At 36.6% G+C, this 16,615-nt stretch overlaps 1 protein-coding gene across 1 annotated transcript in view; it reads left to right on the top strand.

Annotated features, from left to right (window-relative positions):
• Positions 1–16,615, top strand: part of AP3B1 (adaptor related protein complex 3 subunit beta 1) — a 239,500-nt gene that overhangs the window by 29,760 nt on the left and 193,125 nt on the right. Inside the window, exon 3 of the mRNA XM_049766041.1 lies at positions 9,250–9,324. Within this exon, the coding sequence (XP_049621998.1) occupies positions 9,250–9,324 (75 nt within the window). The remainder of the gene's footprint in view (positions 1–9,249; positions 9,325–16,615) is intronic.

Below are 16,615 nucleotides of genomic sequence, written 5' to 3'. Positions count from 1 at the left end.
AATTTATCCATTTTGTCCAGGTTCTCAGATTTAGTGGCATAGAGTTTCTCAAAGTATTCTCTGAATACCCTTTGAATCTCTGCAGTATCTGTAGTGATCTCCCCCTTTTCACTTCTAAACGCATTATCAAGTTTCCCTCTCTTTTGCTTTGTGAGTTTTGCCAATGGTCTATCAATCTTGTTTATTTTTTCAAAGAACCAACTTCTGCTTTCGTTGATCTTTTGGATTGCTTTTTGGGTTTCCATTTCATTGATTTCTGCTCTCAGCTTTGTTATTTCCTTCTGTCTCCCTATTTTTAGTTTCTTTTGTTTATCATTTTCTAATTCTATAAGCTGTATAATTAAGCTATTCATGTATGCTCCTTCTTCCTTCCTGATGTGTGCTTGCAAAGCTATAAATTTTCCTCTCAGTACCGCTTTTGCTGTATCCCATAGGTTCTGATAGTTTGTGTTTTCATTTTCGTTTGTTACTAGGAAATTTTTGATTTCTTCTTTGGTTTCATCTCGGACCCACTGGTTGTTCAGTAGTAGACTGTTTAATTTCCAGGTGTTAACTTTTTTCTTCTCTGTCCCTTTGTAGTTCACATCTAACTTCAGAGCCTTGTGGTCAGCAAAGTTAGCCTGCAAAATTTCTATCTTCTTGATTTTATGGTGTTATGTTTTATGTGCCAGCATGTGGTCTATTCTGGAGAAAAGAATGTGTATCCAGGTTTCTGAGGATGGAGTGTCCTATATATATCTACTAGGTCTCTTTCTTCCACTTCTCTTTTCAAGTCTAGTATATTTTTGTTGGGTTTCAATTTGGTTGACCTATCAAGTGTTGACAAGCCTGTGTTGAGGTCTCCCACAATTATTGTGTTATTATTGATAGCCTTTTTCCGATTTGTCAACAATTGTATTAAATACTTTGCTGGTCCCTCATTGGATGCGTATATGTTTAGGAGAGTGATTTCTTCCTGCTGTACATATCCCTTGATTAGTACATAATATTCATCTTTGTCCCTTACAACTTTTCTGAGTATTAAGTTTGTGTCATCTGATATTAGTATGGCCACCCCCGCTTTTTTAAGGGTGTTGTTTGCTTGAATGATTTTCCTCCAACCTTTGATTTTGAGTCTCATGTTTATTCTGACTATTCAGGTGTGTTTCTTGTAGGCAGCAGAAGGTTGGCTTTAGTTTTTTGATCCATTTCGCCACTCTGCCTCTTAATGGGTGCATTTAGTCCGTTGACATTGAGAGAAATAATTGTCATGGGGTTTATTGCCATATTTGTGTAGAAGTTTGGTGTGTTTTTTGTTCTGTCTTGTCTTTATAATAGATCTTTCAGTTTTTCTTTTAAGGGTGGTTTTAAGTCTGTAACGTTTTTGAGCTGTTGTTTATCTGTGAAGCCATGTATACTTCCTTCAATCCTGAAAGTGAGTTTGCTGGGTGCAGTATTCTTGGCAAAGCATTTATTTCATTGAGTTTTGTCACTATACCCCACCACTGCCTTCTGGCCTTGAGTGTTTCTGGTGACAGGTCTGCTGTAAATTTCAAGGATGCTCCCTGGAATGTAATTTCCCTTTTTGATCTTGCTGCTTGCAGTATTCTATCTCTATCTGTGGGATTCATCATTGTGACTAGGATGTGTCTTGGGGTGTTTCTCCTGGGGTCTTTTTTAGCTGGTACTCTTCGGGCATGCAGGATTTGATCACGTGTTTTCTTTAGCTCTGGTAGTTTCTCTGTGATGATGTTCTTGACTGTTGATTCTTCCTGGAGATTTTCTTCTTGGGTCTCTTGGGACTCCATTGATTCTAAAGTTGTTTCTGTTGAGTTATCAAAGACTTCTATTTTCATCTGCTCATATTCTTTGAGTAATTTTTCCATTGTCCGATCATTTGATTTAAGGCTTCATTCCAATCTCTTATGCTGTGTAAAATTGTTATGCATCGCATCTTCCAGTGCACTAATTCTATCCTCAGCTGCTTTTAACCTGTTGGAAAGCTCATCCATTATGTTCTTCAATTCGTCTACTGAGTTTTTCAGACCTGTTATTTGACCTGATATTTCAGTTTGGAGTTTTCTGATTTCTATCTTCATATTCTCTTGATTTTTATAAGTGTTCTGATCTATACTTTCTTTGAGTTCTGTGAGCATCCTCCATATTTCTTCTCTAAACTCCATTTCTGAAAGACTGCTTTGGTGGTTGGCCATTGTTGGGTTATCAGAGTTTCCATCTTCATTCTCTATGGCTGATGTTGGTCTGCGTAGTTTCCTCATTGTCACGCTTATGCTGTGGGTTTTTCTACATCTTGTGGTGGTATTCATTGGCTAGGTGGCTGCTCACCTCTGCCGTGCTCCTCTGCTTCGACTCCTTATAGGTGGACTTAAGGGGGCCAGCAGAGTCAGCTTTATCTGCAACTCCGACCTGGAAAGACTCACCTCAGCCGAGGCAAGGTCAGGGGATGAATGCCAGAGAGGTCAAAGTTCCCAGGTTGAAGCAAGCCGAGGGAAGCCCCAAAATGTCTGGCGAGCTTAAGGGGCCCAGCAGAGTCTGTCTTATCCACAACTGCTGTCGGAAAGATACAACTCAGCCGAGGCATGCCCTCAGAGGATTAATGCCGGAGAAGATCAAAGTTCCCAGGTTGAAGCAAGCTGAGGGAAGCCCCAAAATGTTTGCCGAGCCTAAGGGGCCCAGCAGTCAGCTTTATCTGCAATTCCGGCCCTGAAAGACTCACCTCAGCCGAGGCAAGCCGTCAGGGGATGAATGCCAGAGAAGATCAAAGTTCCCAGGTTGAAGCAAGTCCCGGGGCAGCCCCAAAATGTCTGCTGAGTTTAAGGGGCCCAGCAGAGTCTAATACAGATTTTTTTTTACAGATAAAGTTGTTCATGATTGATATACAGGCACACAATGTACAACAACCTTCGAGAATGCCATGAATGTTTCCAGTTTTTCTCTATGCCCTCTCTCTTTCTGTCTCTGAGGCATACATTTTCCACACTTAGGAATTACATGTGGCATGCATTTTCCTTCTTTCTCTCTCTATTTCTTTTTCTCTTTCTTCTTTTTTCCTTTCAGACACTTTGGTTTGCAATATAGTGCACATTTTTTTTTTACCACCAGTATCCCCAGTTTCCCTCCTAAATTTCTCCTTCTTTATTTCTCTATTCTCTTTCTCTTTTTTCTTTTTCGATACTGTGGTTTGCACTATTGCTAATTATGTGGTACCATGTATGTCATTTTATCTCCTTTCAGCACTCATTTCTTATCAGAGTGATCCGTTCCAGCCATCACTGGCACTGCGAATTGTTCACTACCCTAAGTGTATTCACCACCCTGTGCCATGGAGTGGTCCTCTTGATCCCCATTTCTATTGTCTCTAGGTATTATTACCACAATATATTGTATTTGTTTTACCATATTCCTTTTAAAGTATATCAAAGTGCTATCTATATACATCACTTTATCTTTCACAGTTGTAGCTCTATTGCTATTCAATAGAGAAACTTTTCAGCAACATATACGTGAGAAACCATAATAATCAGAGTTCATTTTATTACCATTCTTTGGTAATAATAGAGGCTTCTGTAGAACCTTGTATCCAACATTTGATATGTTAGTAAAGTTAACCTCGGGGGATAAAGTGACCTACTTTAAATTTCATGGTCACTCACTACCTGGAAAGACTCAAGTTAAAATATTCATTGTTTTTATTGATATTTCTAAAAATGTATCTAATGTATGTAGCATATGTCCATATTTTATCAAGGCTTGGTGAAATGCATTGCTTCTTATAACGAGCTTGTTTTATTTTTTTTTTTCCTTGGGTGGGACTCACACTTATGAGTGGTGATGTTCAGGAGCCATTCCTAGGACTTTGCACTCAGGGGTTACTCCTGACTGTGTTCAGGAGTCATGCTGACTGCATTTAGGTGTCTCTTCTGTGGAACTCATGTGTATCACTGTATGTAATACCTAAGATTCAACCAGAGTCAGCTATGTGCAAGGCAGATGCTTTATTCTCTGTACTATCTCTTCAGCCTTATACTTGAATTTTAGCTAAAATATGAATGAGTTGATTTTCATGTTGTTAGAGAACTGGAATATTATGTTTTATTGAAATTTTGACGTATATATTTATTGAAAGTCTAGTTTATCAGTTGACCTTATTGAATTAGAAGCAATCTGAACCTTTCTTTGAGAGTGATCTCAGTCTCTGAGATTTTTTATGTGAATATAAATGAGACACAGGATAGCTACAACATGAAGGCAAGAGGGGAGGTGGGATTAAAAGGCTTATATGTTTATAAAGATTTTACATTTCATTTGACCTGCTATGATACTAACAGGCTGTGAAAGATTTGATAGATCTTCATCTCTATTATTAATCTGCTAACCCATCTCTAATACTTTTGAGGAAAAAACCCATGAAAAATAATACATAAATATATAGTTAGAAAGTCTATGGGGCTAGAGTGATGGTACATTGGGTAGGGTGTTTGCCTTGTATATGGTTGAAACTTAGTATCTCATATAGTCTTTTGAACAGCTCCAGGAGTAATTCCTGAGTATAGGACTAGGAATGTTGCTGGGTATGAGTGTTGCTGGGTATGGGCTGCCACCCTCCCCCAATAAAAACATATAAACAACACTAACATTTTTTTTCCAGTGGTGGGAATAACAGACATCATAAGGAAAAAAGGAGAAAGCAGATAACAAAAAGTTGTAGTCCTGAACCTGGCCATATCATTAATAATTGAAAGTGATCTAACATCTATAAAATCACCAAAAGAGATGATTTGATTGAGTGAAATTATCAAGACAGAAGTTGTATAATCTCCAGGACAGATCTTTTCTGGAATTCTACTCTGAACACAAGGACCTAGATAAAAAAAGATGGAAGGCTAGAAAATATATACCTTGCAAACATTATCCAAAACATAAAAGAGTAATTCCTGCTTTACAGTAGTATTCCTCTTTCTCTTACAGTCTTTTTATTATTTATTTATTTATTTACTTATTTTTGCCTTTTCACACATTATACTTATTTGTTGACTCTTGCCTCATTAAAAAAACCGGTAAATGCCAGAGGGCAAGGACTCTGTGCTGTATTTTATTGTTTTGTTGGTATATAGTATCCTCTCAAGTATTTAAATAAATTTGACTTTAGAATACTTTCCCTTTCTCATCTCATTTTGATTACCATAGAAGCCTTGAAGAAGGTTAATAGCACAGGATTTCTGATGTCAGATAATCATTTCCTAATTCAAGGAGAGAGCCATAGAGAATGTTTAATCCCAACTGATTTTGCAGGTGTGAAAATTGAGGAGATATAAAAATCATATAAAGATGTTTAGCTGCAATATTTTGTGAACCTACATTACTCAGTAGGTTTCACAAAGTCCTCAAATCATGTTACAGGCCAGGAAATAGAATATGAAAAGACAAACTTGTATTAGAGTATTTTAGCTGTCATGGAAAGATCTGAGAAATTGTTAACTGGGATCATAATGTGTAAAATGTAGTATTTATAATTTTTTAAATAAGTACCTAAAGCATAAAGATACTACCTTTATATTTTTGTTGATTTTTTTAGATATGGTATTTATTAAGGAATTCCTTTCCAAAAATTATGAAGTTTAAATTATGAAGTTTAAATTTTGTGGCTACTAAAACTATTGAAAGACAAAGATATGGAATGAAAATGAAGGAAATGGAAATACTGGTAGACATAAAACTGAAATGTGGTTATAAAAATAGCACATAAAAATTTTCCAATAAAAGCAGAGATAAAAGGATTCTAGGGTAAGTTAAGACTGAATGCTGCTGAAGGATAGGAATTAGAAATTGACTCTTACCAAGAGAGTAAGATGAAAATTTGATTAGGTAGTAACTCAGGGCTTTTCAAACTTTTTCTATTCTTTTGCTCAAAAATTACAACGTGAGTGAGTAGTGTCAGAAGCACCTTTGAGTTAATTTTTGGTTGATGTGTGTTCAGAAACATTGTTGCTAAATTTTTTTGCATGCAAAACTTCCAACCAGTTAAGTGACCCATATGAGTCATGACTTAGAATTAGATTCTAGTCTAAGAAGTTAGACTGTAGTCAATACAGATACTCCTCGCTTAACGACCTACCTGTTTAGCGACCGCTCGCATTTACGACCATCTCTTCACCGTTATTTTATTTTATTTTAAATAATCCTTTTTCCATCTTGTACACTCTATATTACAGTACTGTGGTTTTTGGTGCTTTCATGTACCTACTTTAGTAACTTTATGTTCTGTAATACATTGCAGTACTGTGTGTAAATTACACAACCTATGCAAATTAAAACAAGTGGAAGTTTTCAGTTTGATCTTTCTCGTTATTTTACTTATTCAGAATACTGTATGGTTAAGTACTATGCATACACTGTACTACTGTGCACAGTACATGCGGTTCCTCACTTAACGACCAATTTGCTTAACGACCAAATGGAACTTGGGCATTAATCAAGGAGTATCTGTATAGAACAACAGAACTGAGAGTAGAGGAAGAGAATTGGGGTGGTGAAATGGGCTCACAGACTTAGAAGAGCCAGAGGATTTCTGATAGCTAGTCAAATTATTCTGATTGGGTAGAATAGTAGTTGTTGATATGTTGAACAGTAATCATTTGTGAAATATTTTTACAAATTGTAAGGACATTGGAATATTGAGTGAAATAATTTGTATTCTTAGGAAGTTGGTGAAATAATTGAGAGCAGCTGACACATGCAAAGTTGTTTTCAGTCATTTAATGTTTGTTGGAGGAGACTGATAGGCTAGGAGGACTGAGAAGGGATTAACTTCAGTGTTTAAGAAATCACCAAGTTACTATTTATATGTTTTTATTATAGTTTTGGTTATTGGAGGAAATTTTTGGAAATAGAAATTTTGCCAAGAATGCCATTTTAGGGCCCGGAGAGATAGCACAGCAGCGTTTGCCTTGCAAGCAGCCGATCCAGGTCCTAAGGTGGTTGGTTCGAATCCCAGTGTCCCATATGGTCCCCTGTGCCTGATAGGAGCTATTTCTGAGCAGAGAGCCAGGAGTCACCCCTGAGCACCGCAGGGTGTGGCCCAAAAACCAAAAAAAAAAAAAAAAAAAAAACGATGCCATTTTATCATGAATTATATTTGGTTACAGACAGCAAATTTGAGGTGAGAGAAACAGCTAATGCTATTCATTTTGAAAGTGGAACCTTGGCACTTTAGTGAGGCTTGATTGTGAATGAAATTTCAGGCATTTTAGAGATCATAGAACCCTGTGACCTGATGAGATTATGGTATAAAGAACATCAAAGGTGGTAAAAAAAAAAAATCTCTTAAAAAAATCTTGGAAAAGTATTGGTTGAGACCAGAAAGATAGTAAAAGGGTTATGACACTTGACTGCATGCAGCCGACCTGATTTTATCCCTGACACTATATGTGGTCCCTGAGCACTGCTGGGAGTGAGCCCTGAGCACAGAGCTAGGAGGAAGTTCTTACCACCTCTGGTGAGAGCCAAGCAATCTCACCCCTGCAAAACAAAATGAAACAAAACAAAAACCAAAAGTAATAGTTGTAGAAGTAAAAGACTTATAAAATAAAACCAAAGGAGAAAGAGCTAATTTGTGTATAATATTTACAAAACAATTGTGATTTATATTTAATCTAAAAACTTATAAAATAAAGAGCAGTACAAATAATTAAATGAACTTACACCTACACCAACCAGAGAAAATTATTATAAAATTTACTTGTATGTCTTAAATTACTATGTATTACTTCTTTTATGTCTTTGTTTATATATTTATATATTTATGTTACTTCGAAAGAGATGGTCTGAGAAAAATGTCTGCCCTAGAGTCAGGTAGGGGAGAGGGCAAAGGAGAGGATGGAAGGGAAATGGGGACATTGATTGTGGGAAATGTGCACTGGTGAAGGAATGGGTGTTGGACATTGTATGACTGAAACTCAATCATGAACAACTCAGTAACTGTATATCATAGTGATTCAATTAAAATTATTTTATTGGGGCCGGAGAGATAGCATGGAGATAAGGTGTTTGCCTTTCATGTAGAAGGTGGTTGTTTCGAACCCTGGCATCCATATGGTCCCCTGAGCCTGCCAGGAGCTATTTCTGAGCATGGAGCCAGGAATAACTAACCCCTGAGCGCTGCTGGGTGTGACCCAAAAAACCCAAAACAAAAAAAATTATTTTATTAAAAACATTGGACAGGCCCAGCCTTTTTTTTTAAAAAACAACATGGATATTCCTCAACAAACTAGAAATTGAGTTTTCATATGACCCAGCTACACCACTCTTAATATACCCTAGGTGCCCCCAAAATGCAGAAAGGACCTCTGTATTCCTATATATATTGCAGCACTATTCACAATAGTTAGAATCTGGATAGATAAGGAGGATATTATGCTAAGTTAAATGACTCAGAGGCAGAGGGTTAGACCTAGAATGATCTTACTTATTTGTGGTATATAAAACAAAGATGGTATATTAATAATGCCCAGAGACAATAGAGATGAGGGCCAGGAGATCCTTTCCTGGTAGGAAGCTTGCTACAGATAGCAAGGGAGTGTATATCAGTGGTCAGAGATCAGTATTAGTATCTTAGGGCAGAGAAAGGATCACTATAATAATGACACTGATAGTTGGAATTGGTCACTCTGGTCAAGAACTGTGTATTGAAAGGAGATAAAGTGACATGAATGATATCTTTTTAGTAACAATAGTGCTTATCATAGTGTCTAAAAGGAAGAGAAAAAATAGTGTCTAAAAGAAAAAAGAGTGAGAGAGAATAAGGGGGGAAGAAAAGGGAGAAAGAGGAAAATGTCTGCCCCAGATGTAAGCAGGGGAGAGGGTAGGGGAGGGTAGGAGGGCAAATGGGGACATTAGTGGCAGGAAAGCTCTGGTGAAGGATGTTGCACATTGGTTGTAGGAGTGAAAATCATGAACTACGTATGTAACTGAAAAAAAAAAGAACCTTGTAAACTGTGTTTGAATAAAGTAATGTATAAAAATTACAAAATAAAATGATAAAAACATGGCATGAATAAAGGGAACAAAAGGAATTGATTTTGCTGGAGGTTGTAGGGTAAGTAAAATGAAGATTTTAGTTTTTTATTCCACAACTTATTTTCTCATTCAGTCTTTGAAATATGTTTATATATATGTATGTATATATATTATGTTTCATTTGCAAATGACTTCTTAAAAACTTCTCAGTTCTAATCTGTTTTTATTTTTCAGATGATTGCAAAAGGGAAAAATGCATCTGAACTGTTCCCTGCTGTTGTGAAGAATGTGGCAAGCAAAAATATTGAGGTACTGTTTTGTAAAGAAAGCAGAATATACTTTTTGGTTACTTTCAATAGAAAATAAAGATACATAAATTTTGTTTTTTAGGTCATCCCTGATAGTGCTCAGGGGTTAGTCCTGGCGAGGTTAGGGGATCTTTTAGGGTGCTGGGTATATAAACCAGGTTGGCCATATGCAAGGCAAGCACCCTAGCCACTGTACTATCTCTCCAGACCTAATATTTAAGTATCTTAATATACTTTGTAGTACATTGTTGAATAGATGAAAATGGAAAACAGTAGACAATTCTAGATTTGGATTTTTGGTGGAGAATGTGAAAAGTAAAATTGACATTTATTCTTGCCTGGGGAAATAGGTCAAATGGTAAAAGACACATTTCATATGTGAGGCCCTGAATTCCCTCCCCAGCACAGCATAGACCTCTAAATATGATTATATGTAACCCTGATGGCCTTTGAGCACTACTGGGGTTTATTCTGGTGACCTGATAATACCACCAGGCTTGAGCAGCACTTTGTGTCCTAAGCACTGAGCTGTTGGGCCCACATTTCAGACTAAGAAAGACTGAGTATGTCAAAAATGAAAAAAAAAAAAAGTAAAAAACCAAAAAGGCCAGTAATTCAGGTTTGTTGACAAGGATAACTTAACTGGTTGGATATTCCTTGAGGCTAGTATAGTAGAAATTTTGCTGTAGTTAATGCTAAGATAGTGTATGTCTAGTGAGATGAAAGACTGATGGGCTTGTAGTGTCAGGAAGGACTTGAGATCAAGTGGTTGGGCGCTCATAGTGTATTAATGCCGGCGCCTCATCCTAACTCTGGTCTCCCTTCCCTTAGTGCAGCAGGAGGTGAGCAGAACACAGGAGGGGGTGAGAGCCTTCAATTACTGGTCCCTAGATGGGTGTCCTAGATGGAATTTGAGAGTGGAATTTAATGAACTTTAAGACTGAGGTTAGTATTGAGTCTACTAATGACCTTTAGTAGATGGTAAAAAATTATGAGACAGTGTGGAATTCACTGAGATGAGTAAATAGAAATTAAGAGTTCTGGGAAGGGAATGAGAGATTGATGTAAGCAAATGGCTTGTATTTTAAAAGAACACTTAATGGTAATGATAGAATTCCATGGCTACATCTATCAGGAGCCTCCACTTCAGCAATTAATTGTCTGTAGATTACGCAGAGAGGGAGTTTCAGAAGTTATGTTCATTCCAGTAGGAAGTAGTGATGTCTGCATGAGAATAGAAATGCCAGTATACAAGCTTTGTAATTTGGCTATTTCTAGCAACCAGATGCCTCAAAGAATGTGCCTGGCTTTCATTTCTTGAGTCTGGGAGATTTGGGAAAAGGAAAAGCCTTCTTTGTAGAATTTTTTTCACAGACCTGCTAACATTGAGATATAATATTTTGGATGGAGGTAAATGGAGTCTTATCTGGCATAAATGAGGATATTAGAAAGTATGTGCTATATTATTTTGAATAAATATCTGAATGAGTAATGAAGAGATGACTGAAAAACTAAAGGAGACAAAAGGAAATAGTCTGCTCACATCTAACTACATTAATAACCCACTCCAGTGAAAAGGCAAAGATGGACAGAATTAGGTATCTCTCTTAATAGCACCTAGCTCTGACTAGTTGAAATATTTAGGATATCCAGTGTTCTCTCTGTAATTCTTAAGGTCCAAATATCTGTCAGTATTTCTTAGTTTCTTTTGTTGACTTTAGTATCTTTTGTTGACTTTCTGTGTGCAGGTCTGGTAACTGAATCTGAGTTTCCCTTTTTGCCTTCATTCCTGTAGCATTGTTACATTGGTCATAGTATTCTGCCTTAGTAATTTTTCTTTGTTTTAGCACTTTAACAATTCTTTAAAGGGGACTAGAGCAGTAGTACAGTGGGTAGAGCATTTGCCTTCATGTGCTGAGCAGAGTTCTATCCGCCATCTGATATGATTCCCCCAAGCCCACTAGGTGTGATTCCTGAGCAAAGTCAGGAGTAAGCAAGCACCATTGGGTGTGGCCCTAGCCACCCTCTCTTTGTCCCCACAAATGCTCTAAAGACTCATGTGCCTGCTATTCTTGCTTAACTTTCCTGTTAATTGGTACTTTGGTTTTCTCATGTAACCTGTCATTTTCCTCTCAGTGCTTTCATGTTGTACTCTTCAGCTTTTAGCCATGGTGTGAGCTTCTATGTGTTCATCTGATTTGATATTTGTTGAGCTTCTTAGTTCATTAAATTTCTGTCATCAATCAGAATTAAAGAACTTTTTTTTTTTTTTTTGTGGTTTTTGGGTCACACCCGGCAGCGCTCAGGGGCTATTCCTGGCTCCATGCTCAGAAATCGCTCCTGGCAGGCACGGGGGACCATATGGGACGCCGGGATTCGAACCGATGACCTTCTGCATGAAAGGCAAACGCCTTACCTCCATGCTATCTCTCCGGCCCCAGAATTAAAGAACTTTTGACTTATATTTATTGAGATAAATTTTATCCACTTTCACTTGGTACTGATATGTGTTATATTGTGTGATAGTATCAGTGTCTTATTTGTTATCTGTAAACTAATTTTTTGGTGTCCTTTTTTCCTTTATTGATTAATTTTCAAGTAATTAGTATATATTTGGTAAAAGTTTTATTCCAGATTGTTTTTTATTTTAAATCTCAGTATTTTAACTTGTTCCCTATGTTTTGTTATATGATGATGATATTTTACTTTGTTACTTTTGGTGGGTCTCCCAGTATTTTTAACCAATCAAGCTGGAATTGGGTTTGTTTTTTCTTCAGCCCTACATTGCCAAGGTTTCACCCTATCAACTGGCTTTGCTCTGGGGCCTCCAGGGTTATGCTTTACAGTGCTTGTGAGACCATATAGTGATGGGGGATCGAGGCAGATTTGGTTACATTCAGGTCATACACCTTAACCCCTGAACATTTTGTTCTGTAGCCCCAATTTTTCCATTTTTTAGAAATTCTGTCTCTTGACTGAGATTTCCTGCAGTTTTATTTGCAGATTCCAGAAAAGGGCTTCCCAACTTGAACAACCCAGTTGTTACCTGCTCTAAGTCTGAGGTTTTCACACCCCTCATTCTCAGGTCTCATTAATTTATTAGAATGGTACACAGAACTCGGGAAATCCTTTGTTCATTAAAACATATATTAAAAGAGCTGTCACAGGATAAAATTGACAGCCAGAGAAAGAGAAACAGGATAGGTTATCTATGGGTTCAGGACTGGATTTTCTCTGACCTTTCCAGATCCATGTGATCTTTAGCCCAGATTTGCTCTTAAGCACTTTTATTTGGACTTCATGTAAACTTTATTATATAGTCAAGATTGAGTAAAGCATTGGCCTTTTCCAGCTTCACTCAGCTTCTAGCCTCTCTGTCCTTCATGAAAATCAGAAAAGAAATCTTCCTATGGGGCTGGAATGATAGCACAGCGATAGGGTGTTTGCCTTGCAAACACATGAAGGACCCCGATTCGATTCCTGACATCCCATATGGTCCCCCATGCCTGTCAGGAGCATTTTCTGAGCGCAGAACCAGGAATAACTCCTGAGCACCGCTGGGTGTGATTCAAACCCCCCACCCCCCAGAAAAAGAAATCTTCCCAAGTAGTTTATTCTCTGAATTTTTTGCTCCTTTACTATGGTTTCTCCCAAAAAACACCTATCTATAATATAGATACAGGAATTTTAGTTGAAGACAAAACAAATTATTTTGGTCATCTAAATGACCAAATGTATATTTCTTATAAATAACAGTATTTGTGGGCCCGGAGAGATAGCACAGCGGCGTTTGCCTTGCAAGCAGCTGATCCAGGACCAAAGGTGGTTGGTTCAAATCCCGGTGTCCCATATGGTCCCCTGTGCCTGCCAGGAGCTATTTCTGAGCAGACAGCCAGGAGTAAACCCTGAGCAATGCCGGGTGTGGCCCCCCCCCAAAAAAAAATAAAAAAAAACAATATTTGTACAATGCTTACTTTTGAACTAATTTTATTATTATTATTTTAACTGATAATATATAATAAATAATTTTATTTTTAAATATTTTTTTCTCTTTTTTAAAAAATAATTTCTTTATTTGAGCACATGTCTTCAAGACAGGCATTCTATTTCTCTCTTTCATTATCATTGCCATGGTAGTTGTTAGTGTAGTGATTTCTCTAACTGCACTCACCGCTCTTTGTGGTAAGCTTCATCTCATGGGCAATCCTTTCAGTCCTCATCTCTATTGTTTCTGGGTATTATTGCCATACTGCCTTTTTATTTTTCCTTAAATCTCACAGCTGAGGGAGACTAATTCTATGTCTATCTTAAGATGTTAGACAAACATATCTTATAGCCATGCCATCTATGCTTATAATTTGCTCTATACATTAATGTTAAGGACAAAAATGCCCAAATATATACAAATAATGAAGATTTGTCAGGAAAAGTATGAGATATTGGTAGTTTGTATGTCATTTGGAATAGAGACTGCAGCAACAATGTTTGCTAACATTAAAACATGTCTATATTCAGTCCTTAGTGCATTTTTTATTTTACTTATTTTATTCTCAAAAATAACTGTGAAATTGGTTTTGCTGCTATTCCTATTTTACATATGAGGGCAAGATAGCAGAGAATTTTAATTATCTTACCAAGGAGATCCCAGTGCTCTTATGTGATAGTCTGAACCCAAAGCCGGATAACTTGTTCTGGAATCTATCTTTGGCTTTTCCCCTCTTAAAGCCATTATCCATACTTCAGTGAATCTTTCTCTCCTTTATACCATAGCATCTTTGCTTTCTTCGCAGTTTTTGGTGTGATCTATACTTTGGGAAAAAAAGCTGGAGCTGATAAACTTTCATGTTTTAGACATGTGTGGAAATGAGTGTGTCCTTAAAGTTGATAGTAAATGTGCAAGTTCTCTCTGGTCTTTGTATGCTAAAAAGAAAATTTTGTACTATGATTTATTTAAAGGTGTTTATATTATTGATGCCTGTATCAATAGTAGAAATTGTCTGCTTATTAATTTTTCCCGTTTTAATCAGATTCTGGTCTACTGCCTTATTTCACTTTAACAAAATTATCACTAGAAATATGATTATTGGACTTTTTGTTTTTAAATTACTTTTGTTCCTCAGGTACATTTTTGGTTGTATGTATGTATGTATGTATGTATGTATGTATGTATGTATGTATGTATGTTTGTATTTGTGCTCGGTCCTGTGATGTTTAGGAAAACTCATGTTTTTCTGTTCAAAAGGTTGATTACTAACAAATGCAAGATTTCATTATTGCACGTATATGCCACCTTAGGACACAGTTGTACGTCATCTACCATTGATGTTAAATGATACCAAAAGTGCCCTACTAAGCATTTAGTAATTTCAGTCCAAAAATAATCAAAGGTTTAGTCAATAACTCATGAAGTTTGATGTACTTGTATTGATAAACTAATTAAACAGATCTGCCTGTGTCCTCCCAGCCTACTGAGGCTCTGCGATGATTAGCTTTACAGCAAGGAGTGTTGTAACATTGAATGAAAGTAACTGATCAGAGACTGTTGCAGTCACGGAGCTTTAAGTACTCCCATTTCTGGTCACAGAATGGTTTCAGCAAAAGTGGGCTTTCTCTGCACACCTGCAGCCCTCCAGTGCATAGGCCTCTTGTGGTCAATATTGATTGATTCTTATAACAGAACTAGAACAAATTTAGTGTTTTGCAACCTTCTGTGATTTAATATTGTTATGCTTTTTTGCTATAACAGTCACAAAAATCTTTCTCCAATAGTGAGTAATTATAGCAATGCCTGCTGGCTCAGCTGTGGTTCCAAATGTTTCATGGTCACCAATATAAACTCCTGGATATATTCTGGAGTTCATAATTTAGCTTTAAAAGTTGACCGTACAGTTGCTTAGTAAATAAAAATGTTGCTGAGAAGTAAATCACATGGGGATGAAGGAGGGAGGTTGATTCTAATCCATTCTTTCAAACTTCTCAGGGAAGTTAGCGTGAGATCTGAATGTAATTAACAAGGGAATTTGGAGCTATCTTCTGCCTATTATTTCTTCACAGTATATTGATAGCCTTCTATTTAGTGTATTTATTCAAGTCTTATTTAGTGAATTACAAATATGGTAGTAATTTAGAACTTAAGTAGTAATTTGGTAGGAAATATATAACTTTTCTTTAGTTTGTCATTTAACTGTGATATATTACTCCTTTACCCGATATCATTGAGTTCTTAACGATATGAAGACAATATGAGAGATCCTGGGAATAAGAAATGGGTTCTACACTAAATAACTTCATGTTCATTTCAGAATAGAACCTTTACAAGATAATTCATTTTAAATTAGAGAAATATTTCAAATAGAGGTTGTATGCTAATGATTGAAATTGCTATATATCAGTTAACTAGCAAATACAATTATTTGCTGGCACTATTTTTTTTTTACATTTTATCTTTGATTTGTATAGAGAAAAGAAGACGTTCTTATGTATGATACAGGTGATTTTAGAATAAACCTCAAGTTTTCGATTCCAATTTTTTCATAATACATTTTTTTCACAGACAAAATTATTCACGATTGAGTTTTAGTTATGCAGTGTCCAACACCCTTCATCAGTTCACATTTTCCACCACCAGTGCCCCCAATTTTCCATCTGCCCTTCCCGTACTGTACCTCCCTATGGAGCAGTTTTCTCCCCCCTTCTCACTCTTTCACTCTCACTCATACTTCCTTTCACCCAGCCCCTTTTAATCGTTGTGGTTTACAATATTGTTAGTGAGGGGTATCATGCATCACACTTTATCTCATTATAGCACCCAATTCTTGTCTGTAGTGATAATTTTCAACTATCATTGTCATGGTGGTCCCTTCTTTGCCCTAACTGAATGTAGATGGATTTTCTACTTTCTGTTATTGGGCTCCTAGGGTATATTCCTAGGAGTATTGCCAGGTCATATGGAAGCACAATTCCTAGCTTTTTGATGAATATCCATATTGTTTTCCAAAAAAAGCTGGACCAATCCACCAGCAGTGAATGAGAGTTCTTTTCTCCCTGCATCTGAACCAGCATTGATAGTTCTTGTTCTTTGTAATGTCTGCCAGTCTCTGTGGTGTGCTGGCACTTTTTTAAACTTATTAACTTTTAAGAGCTATTTGGGAAGGAATTCTTCTATAATACATACTGTCAGTAGTACTTCTTAAATGGTAATATAAGTACTTAAAGAATATATTATTTCATTTATTTTGATTTATAATCTTGAGTATTTTAAATAATTTTGTACTTAAAATGACCAATTTAAG

Source organism: Suncus etruscus, chromosome 2 (assembly GCF_024139225.1).
Source record: "Suncus etruscus isolate mSunEtr1 chromosome 2, mSunEtr1.pri.cur, whole genome shotgun sequence".
Taxonomy (NCBI): domain Eukaryota; kingdom Metazoa; phylum Chordata; class Mammalia; order Eulipotyphla; family Soricidae; genus Suncus; species Suncus etruscus.
This window is presented reverse-complemented; position numbering and strand designations above follow the sequence as displayed.